Source organism: Opisthorchis viverrini, assembly GCF_000715545.1.
Source record: "Opisthorchis viverrini unplaced genomic scaffold opera_v5_16, whole genome shotgun sequence".
Classification (NCBI taxonomy): Eukaryota; Metazoa; Platyhelminthes; class Trematoda; order Opisthorchiida; family Opisthorchiidae; genus Opisthorchis; species Opisthorchis viverrini.
Genome location: NW_008751672.1, coordinates 507,132 through 526,381, shown reverse-complemented (window position 1 = coordinate 526,381; position 19,250 = coordinate 507,132). Strand labels below are relative to the sequence as shown.

At 41.4% G+C, this 19,250-nt stretch overlaps 1 protein-coding gene across 1 annotated transcript in view; it reads left to right on the top strand.

Annotated features, from left to right (window-relative positions):
* Positions 1–1,517: 1,517 nt before the first annotated feature.
* Positions 1,518–19,250, top strand: part of T265_01464 (hypothetical protein) — a gene marked incomplete at both ends in the record, with an annotated part of 89,319 nt that continues 71,586 nt past the window's right edge. The window contains one exon of the mRNA XM_009165505.1: positions 1,518–1,769. Coding sequence (XP_009163769.1) covers positions 1,704–1,769 — 66 coding nt within the window. The remainder of the gene's footprint in view (positions 1,770–19,250) is intronic.

The window sequence follows — 19,250 nt, the reverse complement described above, 5'->3', positions numbered from 1 at the left end:
TCACGTGAAAAAAAACAATTATCCTGAGGAATTATCGCATACTGGCGATATCTCTTGCAAAAAACATCTTGTGACGATCGGTAAAGATGGATGAAAAAACCTGTCTGCTCACGTCTTCGTTTCGTGAAGCAGTCATCTTGCATGTGAGTTTCATGGATCCCGCGATAATGTCACGCTAGTCTGAAAGACAGTTCGAGATATCGAGAGACTGGGTTTCCATGAAGTTTTCATTACTATGGGGATAACTAATGTTGAACCAATTAAGTTTGGACGTAATATCAGGTAAATGGACAAACACCTGTCAATAAATCTTGGCCTGAGCTATAACAATGCGAAAACGTAAAAGTGACAAATTCAAAAGTTATTCAAAGGCCTCCGTGTAAATAAACAGGCTAATATATAAAATGGATCAAGTTTAGGCAATTCGCCAACCTTAGTAAAATACACACAACAGTGTGTAACACATTATACGTCACTTGCATTCGCTAACGCATTTATGTGCATGCACTGCAGTCACAGATGATACCTTAGTAACATGTAGCAAGGCATTTCATCCCATCCCTATGTTCTGCGTAGTTTTTTATGGTAAATATCTTATCTACTGTGTGCCAGATACAAATGCAGACCGTCAAACTGTTGCACCCTTTTTCACATGTTTCAAACCTAAGGATCAAGTCTGTGACATGTTTTTTGGGTGATTATTCTGAAGGAATTTCATATTAATATCAAAAAGTGTGGAAACACTGTGTCCGTACCAGTATTACCACTGTTAATATTATGCAGATGAGGGTGTACACTGCGTGCAAAATAGAACTTCTCATAGTTCACCCATACTTCGGAAGATGTATATAGATCAAAACATCTGCCTGTGTCGAACTTTGAAATGCGAACTCATTATGTTGACTTAATTAGGTAGATCCCGACAGCTTCATCAGCTTCATGAGAAAAATTTTTCTGGGAAAATGAACAAGACAAGATATGTAAACCGAAAACCAACCAACTCGTGGGCCATCCCGAAAATACCCTATTCAAAGGGACGCCGGGACATTCAGTCCTCTCATCTTTGACAGACAAGTCTGCACCTCAGAAGCACCTGTTTTTAACATTAGTTGGCCCACGAACAAAGAGCACGCTTGGAGACTCGATGAAACAGTGTTCCGTTCCGCAGTCTTAACTGTCTTAACTGTGCGACGTGGTACCCTCTCCAGCGCTGTTTAGTTATTTTTTCTGGTCGCAAATTGAAGAATTGTTAGTGAAGTAACCGAATTGACGATCCATTATCCCTGTTCCAGTCACATCGGTTTGCTGACCACACCCGTACACACATTCAAACCTCAGCATTAATCACGTGACTAAGCGTTGACCCAATCATTTGGATGAATGGTATTGGTGTGATCGATTTGCGGCAGCAACTTGATGTTCATTGGTCGAGTGGACGGATTGTCAACAGACCAATCGTCGGACGATTATTGGTCGAATGTCCACGTGAACTACTTCACACTAGGTCACATATGGTATAGAAGCGGGTATATGTTTGTTCTGGGAGGCAGTCGTTTTCGTTATCCCAGAATGCTGCAAACTTAGTGAAACTTTCGGAGGAGTAAATCCTGCACTCATTGAATGTGGCATCGCATGTAACATTTCTGTACATTTTCGAACCTGTTTGTTCACACTGCCGCTAACTGGAGACCGGTTGCCGTGACATGGGATCAGCAGTCACTAAACCACGACAACATGCGACATCACTCAATCCTAGCGTTTCCGGAGAGGTGAGTTGCTTTTGTGGTCCTGTTTTTTAATATGTAACTAATTAAGCTTAGCGAGTTGGCGTATCGAACATAAACGCTAAAATGAGGTTGGCTATGAGGTGACAAATGTTTGCCCCTATGACAGAATAGGTCAACTGAAGTCTTGTTAAGTTCAAATCCTGAAATGTCCGGTTTGCAGGACACTTGTATGCCTTGTATGCCTTGTATGTCTAAAAAGTCCTCGGTTGGGTTATTTGACCCGACCGCGCTGGCTAGTAAATGACCTTATGACAAAAGGCTGCAAAGCTTCAAAATCTTTCGGAAAGCTGGAAAGCAAGTCGGATGAGTGCTATCGTGATTTGTTTGTTTGACTATTCACTACATTGGGATGTGAGAGGTTGGCTAACAATCCACACATTCGCTCACTGAGACTGAAACAATGATAAACGAAATGTATTGTTAGAGGACTATTACTACAAGGAAGGTACAAGGAAGCCGAAGGAAATTAAGGAAATTCACTCTGATTAATCAAACCCACCTTGTACAAGGGTTACCTGTGTCCTTTTTTACGGTCTTGTATTCGTGGGTCTAAAACGCGGTACTTCATATCCCATGATGCAGACACGCTTGAAATAAATCATTATCAACGTCATCTCCTATATAAACTACGGAGTTTATGAAGGCCACAGTTGGGTTTGCAGTTGATATTGGCAGATGAAGGAGAATAAATAACGGAGGGTTGCCCAAATTTCTCTCTCAAGGCTGCACTGAAAATGTATCGAGGTATTTTGAATGTTTACCGTTCAGCTGCAGTACCATTCTGGTGCCTAGATGCCATGCAAACCAAAGGAAACACGAGAGCTGACGTAATGCCAGCTTGATCAATTCTAGACAGGAGATGCACAGGTCGCGTTCGAATCACCGACATTCCGGTCAGTAAACTCGTGCTTCAACTACTGAGCCATCTCCGACTCAATGGTGTTTCTCAACGTACGGCGAATGTCAGTGAAGGCAACTGATTGTGCACATTGGCATACCATGTAACGGGCAGTTTCTTCCAAATCATTCCTGATTAATCTGGGCTAACGTGATATTGTATCTCAAACGGTTCCGAAAGGATTTCTTTACCGTGATTTGGCATCCTTTAGCATTAGATCTATGGAGAACAGATGAATTGTTTTTATAGCATCACGACTGATCAAACTAATGGGTGGAGGGTATGTAAAGTAGGATTCGCAGGTTACGGAAATTTAGCAGCAGTTGATATAAAGGAATTCAGTATGGGCTGGCTCAGTGACTTTGCTAATAATCAGCTTAGTGACTTCTCAGCATTCTGATCCAGCCAGCCCAGTAAATACTTCGGGACATTCACACTGGTCAGATGTTTTAGATGTGAAAAAGCTTGTATCGTATCCTTTCTAGCTTCAATGAATTTTATGATTCTCTTATTTTATCAGAAGTCTCTTTCGCGGCGTGTTCTAATAACTGGATCTGGTTAATATTGGTTGAGAACTTGTGTTGGGGACGCCTTCTTAATTCTCTAAGGTCATGTGGATACACTGGCAGTCGCCTTTGTAGAACACTTATAAAAGGAAGTACATGAGCACTGTTTGGCAGCTCTCACCTGGAGTTCGTATGATGCTGAGACTTAATTGAGTCTTACTGGTGTGCACCACATCACTATTCTTATTTTCCTAGCTGATGGTCTGACATACATTGTGTGTACTCAACTTGACTGGCAATTCTCTTAGACGCATGCACCCAGTGACCCTAAATGTTTGCGAAACGTTTGTTTAAAAGATGGTAACCGTTAATTCTGTCCACTAGAGATTACTAGGGCAGAATAATTTTTTACTCGGTGATAGTGAAGGAAAATGGAACAGTCGGGAAATGAGATATCGTATTATTCTATCGAAGTGATGAAATTGCACAGTTGGTTGTGTATAACAGAATCTGTGGATTCTGTCTGTCATCAGAGTGGTCTTTTTCAAAGATACTGTCCAAATGACAGTCGTACAGATGCAAATTCATCATGTCTTGAACTCACAAATAATATTCATTGAATTAGGGATTAAATTTCATAGGATTGCGTAAAGGTTCTTCGGAATATCTTTGAATATCACCAATTCTGACAACTTCATGATGATCCCTTAGTTGATACCATTGATATCAGCCTAAATTATCTTCAGCCTGACTGTAGATATCCTTGAAAAGTTTAATTCACGGCAACACCAACTTCCGATTCTAACCTTTTATTCCAACGCGCTGTCTGTTGATTTTAGAAGCTTCTACATCTTCAGACTGCCCAAAGTCCACTGCGCTAGTTTGTGATTTTTATTCCATACGGGTATTGATAATAGGAAGTGTCAACTGGTGATTTGAATGCATCCTGGTTAGCAGGCGTATTAATACACAAGCACCATTCTGCATAGTACCATGTCCTTTGTCTTTTGAGGTTTGTTTGTACATGCTGACATCTGAGACTGATGTGAATTGCAGAGCTCCATGAAAGCTGCAATCTCAAAATCTATGAGGCACGCATAAAGTCGTACCCAATGAAAAGTACGTCACCTTCTGACCGAGTTTAGAAAATGATAACTGGATAAAACACACATCTTGCCATTTGACAGATCACCAAAAAAGACTGTAAAACATTAAATCCATTTTTCAGTATTTTCCAGTGCAACATCTTGGTATGAGTTCATGCTCCTAGACATGCATTCACTGAATCTCTAAGGCTAGAGTTGGGTTTTCTAATTTGAGGCACATATGATGGCAAAATAGCGTAGCCCAGAATCGAAGGGAATGGGCATACGAGACGGAAGTACAGGCTGTTTTGTTTTCGTGATTGTGACATGTTAGCCTCTGCAACCAGCGAATCTGAGACCTTTCAGGTGGTCGATAACCATTGTCTCATAATCGTAGCTTGCGCGGCCTGATACCGACGAATCCGCAATGAAGCGAATAGGAAACGAGTGTTCTTTGCGCAGAGGAGACGTTAATTCAAGTGTGCATGGCTGTCGATGCTGTAGGATGTGACAGCCAAGCAATACGAGTAATGCTATTTTTGCGGTTTCCCATTCAGATTGTATAATTTAATAGCCAGTACTAAGTCCCTCCTCCATCCGGTTTCCAATAAATTATGTTTACACGAAAGAAGATATCAGTGTTGCACATTGAGGTCGCAAGGTATACGCAGTTTAGAATGCTGTTGTCCGACTAATAGGATGACCCCTAATTTGTTGAACGGGTCGACTTACCTAAATATGATCGTAGCGAAAACCGACTACAACAAAATTGGTAACTATGTGTGACACAACCCTCTGTTAGTGATGTTATTCCTGTCATAAATTTGTCCATGCGTAACTCCAGATGCAAACGTTCACCACAGAGTGGATTAATGGCATGGTTCAAAGAGACTGAATATTGCAGGGTGTCACTTTTTCCAAAATACCTACCCTCCAGTTAGGGCCTTTTGGAACTAAGAGTCAACACTTCAACGTAGACAGAAGGTTGCGCACCCAGGGTGGCTAATCTCTGCTGCCGAATAATGTATTAGTTTTATTGTGTATAAACGTTCAATCGATCGGTAGACACCACAGCACTTACATCAGCGTACATCTGATACTCCAGTAGTTCTAATTTTAGCGTATGCTGAGGTGTGAATATCTTTATTCATAATTTTGTAGAATCGGAATTGCCTTCGCGAAAATTCTGAAGCGCATTGATTTTGCGTCACCATCTTTAAGAGACCTTTGTTTTCCACTCCTCTTCCATTACGGCCGTTTTGTTTCGGCCGAATTACTTCAGTCACAATTAAGCAACACGTTGCGCCAATTCTGGTCGATAGATTGTCAAGGTTACGGCCGATTTGCAACAAGATGTTGAAACAAAGTATTGCTCTAAGTACAATTACAAGTCCCAGATTTTATATCGGCTTTCCTTCCAAAAACCAAAGATAAATCTACTCTAATAAATAAGAAAAAGTAAAACAATCTGTGAGCTAATGGATAATGCGAAATCGGCAAACATCACTGGATATTGGGAATTTTCTAGGTTCATTGTACACATAATGATTGTCTTTCGGCCAAACGAATGTCGGATGTCAAGTTACAGACAAAGTGCATACGATGGACTGTCGCTAGCTCCAGACGGTTCATAAAACGGTAGCAAGCCGCTTGATAAGCCCAATGGTTTTGAAGACCGACAGAACTGTTCACCCAATCCTATTTGCTCCAGGCCATCTCATGCGATTTCACTCATTTACTGCTCTTGATTGTGGAACCAGAAGAGATAATGAGACCGTGTGTGTAAACGGGGTTTTAATTTCCATTGGTGAGCGTTCCCGAATAATAGCTAAGCATACTACGAACAACAAATTTGACTGACTTTGATGTTCTTCTTAGCAGATAAAGCTGGTGTTAGTGGGAGACTCGGATGAATCACAGCTTGGTTTGCAAATTGGTGTAACCAATTTCGAGTCACGTGATTATTGCTGTGCGTCCTAGCGTTGTTTTCTGTCCATTTAGGCAGATATCGCAACATAAATTTATCCGGCTTGTTTTTCAAATACATGCAGGCTTACCGGTATGACATTTTTCATGTAATTAAAGTCAGCCTGATAAAGTGACCATTCGTTGCCATGGTCAAGTTTTTTGCTTCCGATCTCTACTGATAGCAGGAAAGCGTTTTACCTGCACACTCGTGATAGGTAGATCACGCAGCCCAAAGTAACCACGCAACAAGAAAAACCACCTAATCTCGGTATTTTCTAAACTCACCTGTGTTCAAAATCTGGCAAGAAGGGGCTTTGAGTATGCAAGCTAAAAATCGCAACATGGTACAACTCACTAGACCAAATTTTGCTCCCCGTGCTATGAAAATCCAACTGCTTCCAGCAGAATAAAGTCCGCACTCCATCAAATGTCTTGAATAGCATGCGCTTCACACCTGCGAAATGTAAAGTGCTACTTCAAGACTGGGTAGGCTCGAACCCTAGCCTCATGCTTGCGAATGAGCCGCTTGAGGTAGTAGACAGGTTTGTCTACCTGGACAGTTGTATCGTTCCGCGCGGTCTAGCAAAGGATGAAATTTCCAACCGGATTGGGAGGGCCAGAGCAGCTTTGGTGAACCTGTGTCACCTGTGGCGTAGGCGTGACATCAGCTTCTTTGTCAAGGGTCGAGTTTACAATGCTGCGGTGGACTCCATTTTACTAGGTGGGTCAGAGACCTTGCAGTTATGCACCGAGGACGTCAACTGTATTTCCATGTTTGACAATCGATGTCTTCGGAGTACTGCTCAAGCCTGCTGGAAACACCGGATCAGTACTTCTGAAATACGTCAATCGACCGACTTCCTCGAAGGGCTCTTTTCGCCCAACCATGTGAAGGGTGGAAGAGAGCCAGAGGCGGTCAAACAATGACTTGGCAGCGAAGTATGAAGGCCATTACCAGCAAACTCAGCTGCGCCGGTAATTGCCGTCTTCCTGGATGGGGACCCCGAGACGGGCCACATCAATGGCTAGAGACATTATCAGACATGGCCCAGTCGCGCCCTCAGTGGCGCTCGTGCATCCAAGCTATTGCCTTCAATGCATAGCTCCTTTTCCACCCCCCCGCTTGACAACTCACTGAAAGTGCTGGATTTATGCACCAATTTACCAGCTCGCTTATGCAATACGCAGCTACTTACCCCCCAATGATCGGTGAACGAAACTGTGGCAGCTACAACCAGTGTACGACCAGTACGTGGTTATTACAGCTGATAATGATGATGATGATGATGAAATACGTCGAATGGTATTCGGAAGAAATAGCTCACCCACGGTAGATGAACTGATCATACTGCATCGTTTGCACTGGTTTGGCCACGTGCTGCCTATGCCAGTCAACTGAATTCCTAGAGGGTTCTTCTCGCATAATCTCGTTAAGGCTGGAAGGGAGCCAGAGGTGGTCAAACAATGATTTGGCAGAGAAGTATAAAAGTTATTACCAGCGAACTCAGCTACGCTGGTCATTGCAGTCCACATTGTCAGACATGGTCCAGTCGCGCTCTCAATGGCGCTCGTTCTTCCAAGCTATTGCCTTCAACGAATAAAACCCCAATTTCTCCACTTAACAGTCCACTGACAGTGCTGTATTTACGCACTAATCTATCAGTTTTCGCCGCCAAGGCGCATCTAACTACCCTACCTCCACAAATCATCGTTGAACGAAATTGTGGCAGTTGTAACACTGTACGACAAGTATGCGGTTCTTACAGCTGATAATGATGATTATGGCCTATACCTGTGTGAAGGACTTCGATATACAATGCTTCGCAATGCTGCAGAGCAAGCGGACCATTCTGAACAGGCTCAATATTCCTGACTCGGTTTCAACGACGTGGGCTTCCACAAAATGCAAACGAACGAGCTTCAGCAGAATCAGCCTCAGAAACCACCAGAACGAAACACCTGCCACTCATAACCTCCAGGAACCGAAGGAGTTATTTTTATTTCCTAATGACCACCTGCTGGATGATATCGTTCTATGGATACCAACAACCAATAACCGTCTGGTTAGTGGAACAACTTCAATTGGCCGCTCTGAGGATGCGTTCATAGGTGGCTGCCCATAACACCTATAATGTGCTGTACAGCGAGACAGATGCGTAGTTGGAGGGTGATGCATATAATCGCACGATGAACAAATAACCAGTACCGATGAAGATTTCTGTCCTCATGTTTAGGCTGATTAACGGCTTGCAATATTGCTCTGTGTCCGTTTGATTTTGGTTCTGGTACCAGGAGCGTGCAAGAGGTATATTTGAATCACTGCTAACCATTTGTGGCTCTCCAGGCATTCGACCGTTTAACCAAGTCCGGGTTAAATACCATCTGGGCTTATGTATCTACATATGCATAGTCTACTTGACTGGAGCTTTGGTGTAAAATTTGGTGATTGTATATTCACAACGAATAATTCACCATTGCTACCGGTTCTGGTTCATTCTTAGGGAACTTCTTTGGAACTTCTGTTCTGACATCCTTAAGTTTTATTAACTCATTTTGACATAGCGGTGTGACCAGTATGACAAATAAGGGATACGCCCATCTCTTTTTGGTGTTGTGTGGAATTAAGCATGACGCGTTAGCTGGATGATTTGAGCTTTGGCGTAAACCTGATTCCAATAACGATCCCAACTCGGGGCGTAAACCATATGGAAGGATTGTACACCTAATTAAACTTTTGACTTGTAAATACTTAGGACCCAAGGGAATCGTGACCTCCAGGGCTGGCTGTTTGCATTCGGATGGAGATGATAATGTCACTCAGTCAGTGGACAGTTATCTGTTCCTGGTGAACTGCTGGACAAAGTCACTGAAATAATGGCTCAATCTAACCAAATGTGCCAAAGATGAAGGAACTTAGTCTAGCAAAACACGTGAGAAGAATGTTTGCTCTTCTTCGGAAAAATCCGATTGATTGGATGACCAAAAATTATATAGACAGCTTTCACCAGGAAAATTCTAATTTGTTCATCAAATGCAGAACTTATGCGACATCCAGCTTTAGCAAACTGTATCGAGTTAAACGAAAAATCTCCAACAAGAAGTGAGGCTTTATACTTTGGCACAGGCAATGCGGGCCCCGGTGTGACTGAAGTGCACATGTGTCGTTTTGTGTCGTGTCATTAAATATACATGAATCAGCAAGTAGAATAGTTTCATTATGTTCTGTTAAGTCCGTCAATTTTTAATCTTACCGGGTGACTGGATATCTGGAATTCCTTCAACGTTACTTTAGTTTGCATTTGACCAGCAAAAATCGCGTCCATAAAATTGACAGAGCAGTTCAACCAGTGCGGCTATATTCAGGCTAAAGCGTTCAGGTGATTTAACATCATGTCGTCACTTGACATTAGTTTTCTAATACTGTGAGGAAATTAAATTTAACAGGGCTTCCGCTAACGCTTCTAAAATTTGTCACAACCTCACCCAGTCTTTAACCCTCCGATTAAAGTGTCTTTATCGTACGAGGAGCATGAAAGAGTAACCTGCACTACTGTAGTACTGTTTGGAATGATGAAGACGTTATGAACTATATGCAAGTGCAGTCTATATTCTGAGCAAATCCATGAGACCCACGGTATTCATTATTTGCCTTCTGATTATCAGCGGAATATTTTGAAACTGATACCGCAAAAGACAATAATTACGTCCGGATTTTTTCACCACCTTGTTCAAAACCTCCTTTGAAGGAACACCGTTTCTACTTAATACCTCATACAAATTATAGATAAGCGTTTCAAGTGCACCTCTAGGTATGAGTTGAGGTTACCTTGGAAGCCACTGGCACAATCCATATTCATTATGCAAACAAGCAGCCTAATTGTAGGTAGAATAGGACTACATATTATGTACAGTGGTTTTAAACCAAACGAGCTTTGATGCTTTCGGGTTTACTTTGGATCAAAATTCATACGGATGACTTTGAATATCTCTAATTGTGTTGGCACATATGAATTTACTCCGTCAGGGAGAAACTTATTCCACATTTCTATGAAAGTTTATCCTACATTCATAGCATTATCCGTATAGGTAATAAGCTTAAGCGGATCAGCTCTCAAATTGAGAAAACAAGTGACTCCATGCAATTCACCTTCAACCCAAGGACTGAGAACTGCTATTCCAGACTGAAGGTGAACTCAAAATTGTTCGGTTTTACAAACAATCTTTGTATATTTGACTGTTCATAGTTAGGTAACTGGCCATCTTCCTTGGGCAGCCCGCCCCCCATTTCCTACTAAGTGGCAGATAGTCTTGAGCCTACTTTTAGTCGAATTCGTTCAACAACCCTGGCTTACCACTTGATTCCCTTGGTGAACCATGGGAAAATACACTATCGGTATTCTATCTGCTGACATCATAGTTGATCCACTGTTTCGTCTTGCAGCACTGCTGTTCTCCCACCTTCACTTGATCCGTTCCTGATATGTTTGTCCACGCGCACCTATAGAATATCTACCACTTGTACTTTCCTCGGTACTTTTAGCTCCCATACAAACGTCGATTGTTTGCCTGAAAGAGCTGTAGGCAGTGACAGCCAATAGTTTACAAATCACAGAGTTGATCCAATTAATGACATCGGAGCCGGTGTCGGCAAACAGTCCACGTGATGAACACACTCCAGGCAGCAACGGATGCCTGTTTAATTAGCCTGTCCTTCACCTGAGCAACTGAGTGTGAAACAGAGTCTTGTTTGCCAGTTGGCTAGTGCTTGCCTAGTGACAAGGTGATAAGGAAGTGATGCAGTCTTCAAGACATCCTGCTGTCAATCCTTCTTGGAATAAAGCCAATGCTAATCATGTTAATGCAACCGGAAAAACAGATTCCAAATTCAACTTTCAAAAGCTCAAAGACACAACAATCAAATTTTCGTTCAAACCACATGTCCCGGCATCTAGTCAGGAAGACTGTCACAAAACAGTATTATTGAGTGCCGTTTTTGAGCAAAATGGAGCTTTTGGAAGCCGCCACAAGCGCATGCTGTCAACACATGTTCCGGAACCATCTCCCTTTCATGGCTTGCTTGTCATAAAGCAGGCGCTTAATACAAGGCTGAAAGAGAAAAATAGGGTAAGTGGCCATAAATTTGTGCGGTTAACTAGCACAATCGATAAGAGTAATATCATTTTCCTGTGTAGCTAGTCACAACAAAGTGCCAGAGAAGTTCATATTGGAAGTTTGCCTTTGTCACTCCACACATCAATGTATGTGGGAATCATTCTTTAACGCGTACATAGTATCACTGACTGGTCTAGGCGGACGAGATAAATCAGTGTCAATATGCGTGACCATATTGCTGGCCTGATCTTATCAACATCAACTAAATGGATAGCTTCGAACTTCTAGGGTCTTTCTGTGGTATCGTAATGTGTATACTCCCGTTTTGTTGCGTTTGCACTTGTTCCACACATGTAAAGAAGACCAAAACAATAAAATCACTAGCAAAACTTGTCATGATATGGAGCGCACTTTGCGCTCAGGATCTGCCTAGAGTGCCCGAGTGGGGAGCATAGGTGGCCGGTTTCTACACAAAAGAGCGAGGTGTCCCATTTCAGTCGGCCGAGTGGCTGGCCAATTTATCGAATGTGACTGAGTGCTGAGGGTGAGTCAAATTAAAGGGTAACACTTTCATTTGAACATATAAGGAATTACAGGCTGGTGATCACCTACACAAGGCATAATTTCACCACCGCCACTTGTTTTTGAAACAACTGTATTCATTTCTGTCAACAATTCATCCTGTGTCATTTTTTTGCCCCTTCTCAGTGATTAGTTGAAATTTGATTTCGTTTGATGTCATATGGGGCGTTTTACCTATGTAATTAAATTCCAACATTACGGCTATTCTATCAGTTTATCCTGTCCCAGGCAGCCGCCCATGTTGTCCCTATTCTGTCTGTTCTCATAAAACAAAATATGTAATTATGTGAGGAATGGTAAGATTTAGTGCAAGATATGGATTTACGTTTACTTAAAAAAGCAAGACCGTTTTTTCGGTCCACTTCGCAATAATCAAGCCTGAGGTTTGTCTAACTGCTAAATACTGAAAGTAATCTGGCTTTCTATATCCGAGTTAGATGTACTGCATTTACCAATCTGACTGCGGAATCGTCTAGCACGCAAATAGTGGCCTTTCTGGCAAGTATTCAACCCCTCATATAAAATGTGATGATTTACTCATAGCTAAATTCTAACTAATGACAGAGAAAAGCGTTTCTTTGCATTGATATAGGTTTCACGTGAGAGAAGGGTGAGGCTTAGCTTTCATGTACAAACACAATCACATGTCTTCCAAAATGCAGCACCGCATGTAGTTGTAGAATGAAGTTGGCAGGTGCTTCTAGTAACTGCAATAACAGGCGACTGCTATGCATCATATCACAGATGGTTTGTGTCGTGCTGTCCATATGGCTAATGATTTTAACATCCTGCGCAGTAAACTTTGTGAGGGTATGTTTGGCAAAACAAACGTATACACTATGCTAATAACTCATAGGAACATGGTTTTATCCAAACTTAAACCGCTGTGTATTTTGGCATAACAGAAGCAATGTGATAAAAACAATTTGAGGACTAGCTGGCTTCGCATTAGGACAGCATTTGAGTGGGAGAAACATTGTTCTCAATACTAAGACATTTGGGAGCGAAATTGGTCTATAAACAGCTATAACATATGTCGCTGATGAGCATCCTTGGTGAGAGGAGTAACCGGAATGTGCTCCACATAGCAAGAGTAGTCAACAAAAACAAAGCAATGCGACGAGATAATGTATACTCCTTAAATGGTTGACATAGGACCTCAAAACTGGTTGTATTTTTCATCTAATCGTGCCACCGCAAATAACAGATGCGACACTGGCTATTTTCATCTGCCTGGCACAAGTTATTATTTTTTTTAGATTCTGGTTTAAGTGTGATCTGGCTTTTGCAGCTAGAAAAAAAGGAAGGGAGATATTTGACACGGCGTGTGGCCATAAATGTGTTACAAAAATTGACAAATCAAAAAAGGTTTGGTTTCTGTCATACCGGGGACGTAAACTATTCGCATGTGTAACTCCTCAATAAAGGACATTTTACTACCCAGATTGTCTAGTGTCCAAAATGAATTGTGACACGCGTGGTAGTGTGTTTATAACTAGTGCATGAAAGGCACTGCCTCGGTCACATGTCGTGATAAACACGGACGCGCAAGCATTAATTATCCATCGGGGAATAGAGAGAAATACTTTTGGCTTGCACTTTATGGACAACGAATGTTTTTGCTGCCCTACCATGGTGTGCAGCTAATCCGGTAAGACATTCGTTCAAAACTACACCATCAGTTTAATGTTTCGAAAAATAAACATCGCTTGTCACTATTCAGCACGCATTTGCCATTTCTGTTATGCAAAAATACTCTAACACGACACAAAATTCATCCATATTCCGTTGTATTTTTCATTCGTTTTTTAAGGCAGCCTCTTTAGACTTTTTAATGTAGTACCCCATTACGAACAAACAGTTCCGAGAGCAACATAGTTTCTTAGATTAAGGCCAATTTTGTTCTAACAAGGGGTTCACCTTGATCCTCCCTAAAACTTATATTGTACATTCATATGTTTCCATTCTTTACTGGCTAAAAGAGTAAATATCTGTGGTATCTAGCCACTCTGGGGGAAGACCCCTGAAAGAAAATTGCACTTATACTTTAGAAGTAAGCGTGTTTGTGTCAGTTATCTTCTGTTCTTACCTGACTCCGGAAACTTCCGATTCTATTGCAGCTAATGTGTGAAGTTGTCCAGTAGACGGAATCGTTGAAAGCTGAGATGATTTAGTGATGTTTGACGCCAAAAATGTGACCCTGGTTGTAACGGTTTGACTTTTAATGGACCTATATATGTGACAAAACTGATTGTCAATATGATTTTCCTTTTCTTTAAAGCGTTTGGCGTTTTTAGAAACAAGAACCCGTTTGCTTCTTGGTTCCGGGTAAAGTTCCCCCTGATGAGTCTCTTTTGCCGCATCGTCACCATCGTTTCAGGGGTGTTTCTGGAACTGTAACCATAAAGGTAGAGAGAACTGTGTGTCATTATACCAAAAGAAACAGACAACCTCGTATCATTCCTGAAAAAGCACAAGCACAGTCAAGTTGCGTAAAGTATAACTGATTGGACAGGTTATTGAGGACTATAGAGAATTTTGGAGAAATCATTCGATTTCTAACTATTATGACTCTCTCTGCGGCCCGGCACAGTTTTACCTACTGTAGCTGGACCAAATGCATTAGTGTGCAAACAGGCGCCGTGCTACTGAAATGCAGGTCCTTCAAAAAAGGACCACAAGTCAACAAAACTGCAACACACTTCCTTGTCTCATACACTGATATCCCTTGTCCTTTTGTAATTGTTCTTGGCGTCCAACTTACTCTAGTTTGTGGTCTGTCATATGAGTGGGTTTGGGATTAGTGTGTTGACAGGACAGTATATGTTTTTTTGTAGAATATTACCAGGAGGGTGAAAATAAGCCGTGCAACTTGAAAGCGTAATCTAGGTGGATTTAAGATTAGAGAATCAGAGTACTGAAATCTAGGAACAGGCTAAATAAATTGTGAACACTCACATTCATTTTGGTATGTAAACTACCATACTGGTAAGCTAATTCAACCATTATTGTATCTTGTCATACGATTTCTAATCCTGCCGAATACTCCCAAAAGGTTTTGTAAGTCAGACTATCAAAGCGCTGAGAAATACGTTTTTTTATTCCGCGTGAAAGTGCACTCATTGAGCTCTCGATCACATATTCAGACCAGAAAACGGATCACCTTTGGCGTTATCCATTAGCCTAACAAACGTAAACCCAGTTTCACCTAATATTTACAAACCACACCATTTCCTCATCTGAAGTTTCCGTTTGCATATGCCCGCCAATTTTCCACAATCAAGCCTTACAACTTTTGCAAATTCAGCCGGCTATATTAAATGCTTAACGCGTTTTACATTATAGCTTTATTCCTTCCAGTTCACACTGTAGTCATATCAGTCGAAATTTTCTCTACTCTTACAACAGATAAGTCGGTAGACCCTTTGACTAATGACCTCCTGCCTGAAATCACAACAATTGGCTCCTAGTGGTGTTATCGATGAGATCTTATTACAGCCGTACATTTATTAGTAGCTCATGCTCAAAATGAACATGTGAAGTCGCCGGCTTCCTTTTATGGAACATAAGGACTTATTTGGGGCCACTCTCTTGGAAGTCTAATGAGTGAATGATAAGACCATTGCTCGTAACCACTGTGTCGCAATTTCGGCTTGATGATATTATGCTGTATCGTCCAACGTCTAAACATTCTAATCTAGTCGCCGTGCCATCGTCGCACTACCTTCTCAAGTACGTTACCTCAATGCGCTGATCACTATAAGTGCCATGTCCCATATTAAAAAAATACATTCTGTTGGTTCACATGCACTGCTCCTATGTTATGCAACCGAGTTCTAACTAAAGAAAAATTGTTTGAACTACCACTGGAGACTTGTGCCTCATGTTTAGGGAATCCGTCTTATCTCCCAAACAAAAATATATTTTTTGAATGGAACAAGTATTTCTAAAAATCCCAAGTGAAGCTTGCGATTGGTTGACTGGTTCTTGTTCATCTGATTGATACAGGAATGCTTATTCTGTCATCTTTTGTTGCGTGGACGTTTAGAATAGCATTTCTCTCTGACATATTGACTGTGTTGACAGGTAAAAGTTTGAATGCCAGTCTTTCATTAAAAATGTTCTTTTCATGAAGTCATAAACTGGTTTTCTTGTAAAACCAATGTATGTACGTTATGCTGCCAAAGGAACAATTCTGGCAAGACTGTGTAGATGCAAATCTTATCACAAGCTAACTAAGAACTGTGATAAATGAAGTCAACAAATCTTTGGGTACTTTCTAGCTGTTGAGGAAACTTATGAGACAGAGGAAACAGTATGACTTAATTCACTCGACTGCTGGCGAAATATTTTTACTGATTATTTGGCTGTCTATGCGGATCGTCAAGATTTACTGTCAAGGGGCGAGATGACCCAAGTGGTTAGAGCGCGAATCTACTGATCGGAAGGTGAGTGGTTCAAATTCGACCTCCACCTCTCGACTTCTCCTGTCTAGGCTTGGGCAACCTGGAAGTATCCCAGCCAGTGTGCTCCCTATAGATGGCATGGCAGCTAGGCACTGAAAGGGTGCTACAGTCGAAAGACTTTTTCTTACTGCCACGGGTCAGATGAAGTGAAAAGTAGGGAGATGTGTTATGAAATCACAAAGCAGATTCGATTTGGCTTTCAGCGCAGATTTCCAAGTGGTGGATAAGACCAAAACATCTCCTGAATCATAATGTGACATGATTTTGCCGATGACATTCACATATTCCTCTTTCCCTTCTTTTTCATGCTTAAATCAAATTTCATGTTTGAACAAAGAATGAAAGCGTCATCGCTCCCGGGATGATCGTACAATCTGCACCAAAATTTTCGGTAAGTCTTGAATTCGTTTCAGAGCTACGCATCGAACGATTCGTGATTTTTCGATAAAATGTCACCAAGAAGATTTATCCTAATTCGAATTGCACATTATCATATTCCGGTCTGATGCGCGAATCTAAAGAAGTTTCCCCACATTGTGTTCGTTCATGATAAATGAATATTTATTGGAGATATCATCTGACTTGAGAACTAGTCTTTTCAGTCCCGTCATCCTAAGTTTCTACCAGGGATGAAGAAAACTTCCTTATCTTAGCAACAGTGTACTCGGACTGTGCTAAACGTATACCATTATCTTTGGGATTCGCTATGCAGTACTATTCATTCAATGAAGCGAACAACACATTAAGTACTAAGAAAACGGATCACCCAGAATCTCACGCTGAGGAACAACTAGCACTGGGCCATTGTTACTAAGTGAGCGGTGGTTCAGCACATTGGGCGAAATACGACGATGCTTGCAAGGGCGCGACAACTACCCTAATCATTCAAATAGTACGTGTACTGGTTTGGGCTCTGAAAGAACAGCTGATGTGTTCGCACTCGTGAGCTAATGGGAAATTTTTGAAATATGCATCTGCAGCCGTTGTCCCGGTAACGGACAACTCTAATCGTGCGATGGACGCAATGATTCATCTGAATCTATAAAACTGTGAGGTCGGTGTTGCCGACTCAGATTGTTCAGTGGAAATCATTCATTTTTTCCGTAGCTGCTGATAGACATTGTGTCTGCTATTGTTCCACTGACTAGTTCATGGCACAAGCGAACGCAGTAATTCCAAGTCTTTAACAAGTTCAAAAAATTCCCTGAAACCTAGTTTGAGGTAATTGGGAAGCCTATTATTGGCCTAACCATTAGACAAAGTGTTCAGAGTTTTTATAACTACTTGACATATAGTGCACCCACTTAATATCAAGCCGATCGGTTTGGAACTTCCGACCATGTAACCCGGAAGATTGTTAACCGTCCGTCTGGAGGTGATGTTTTGAACAAATTGCCCATATTCGATCATGTTCATTTAAAGTGCTCTGAAATTCTACTGGATTTTCATATAAACTGTCATTTTAACCAACAATCGTACCTACTTTTTTACACCTGAAATGACACAACAAGAATCAAAACAATGTGGGGAATTAGTGAAAATAATTGTCGCAAACAGCAGCAACAACAACGTGGTTCATAAATGAGGCTTGAAACCGTTCCAGATAACACAGTTTGCTTCACTGAGGCGTAATAATTGGACAGACATTTGTTTGTAGAAAAAGCCGAAAACACCGAAGGGTTGATATTCCTGTGATACTCTGCAGGATGTGGTATCTCCTATTGATGCAGGGGTGCATTTATTCGTGCAGCAACGGTAGAGACGGTAGTATGTGTATAGGTTGTTTATTTCCTGGTATCCAGTCACTGGTGTGGCTCGTCTTGTTCACATGAAGCTTATTTATGCAGAGTTTAAAGTCAAGCTATTATTGTGTACATTCTAGACCGTTTCTATACTGAACACTTTTCGAAACACTACTACTTGACGCTGATATCACATGACAAAGACATGGCAGCCTTCAAGTTGTTAGTAAATCAAATAATGCATGCAATTTATTGCTCCTTAAATCCGTTTTACGATTCTGCATTGAGGGTCCCTGGTTCCCATGAGACACAAGCAATGCTTCAGAGGTAAAGATGATAAGACATACCTTTTGATCGCAATGATCCGGTTTCTGGACAACCTACAGCTTGTCGCATCTTCCAGGTAGGTTACGATGTCACATATGTCGACAGTGAATTCCACTGTCAGATATACAACTCTGGTACCTTGAATGCGTTTACGATTACTAGTGAAACCTAAGGACACCTGCGTAATATTATTCAACAGTCAAAGATAAGGGTCGGTATGTTGGTCCAGAACGTTTCGACAAAACTACACGAAATAATTGCTTAAAGCGATATGAGAATACATATATCTCTTTAGTGCTTGCACCCTAGAGCAGGGGGCCCGAGATATGCGGGTAATTTCTTCACTTTTATTCGATCTGCCAAAGATGCCATCTAATCCAGATTTCCGGCTGTCACCCACACTGAAATAGTGGAGGGATGAAATTCCCCGATCACTTCTTTACCTCATTTTCAGGTATCTGATTGTGATATCTGTATGACTTAAACTCAAGCATTGCAGTTTACCGCTGCTGTGTGCTCAGTATAGGCTTAATTAATCAAATTGTGGATCATCGTTATTCTTGGCTATCCTTTAGCTACAAAGAATTCCAATAAGAGAATGGACGAATTTTCTATGAGTTTAATGTTTGTTTCACTTTTGCTAGGATAATGGCAGTGGGAATTTTTGTTGTTAGACTGCCTGAGAGCAAGCGTCTGTTACACCTCATAAAGGTGTTGGCAGATAGCGAAATACACTGACTTGCGTACGAAATTTGATGATGACGTGAGAATCTCCTG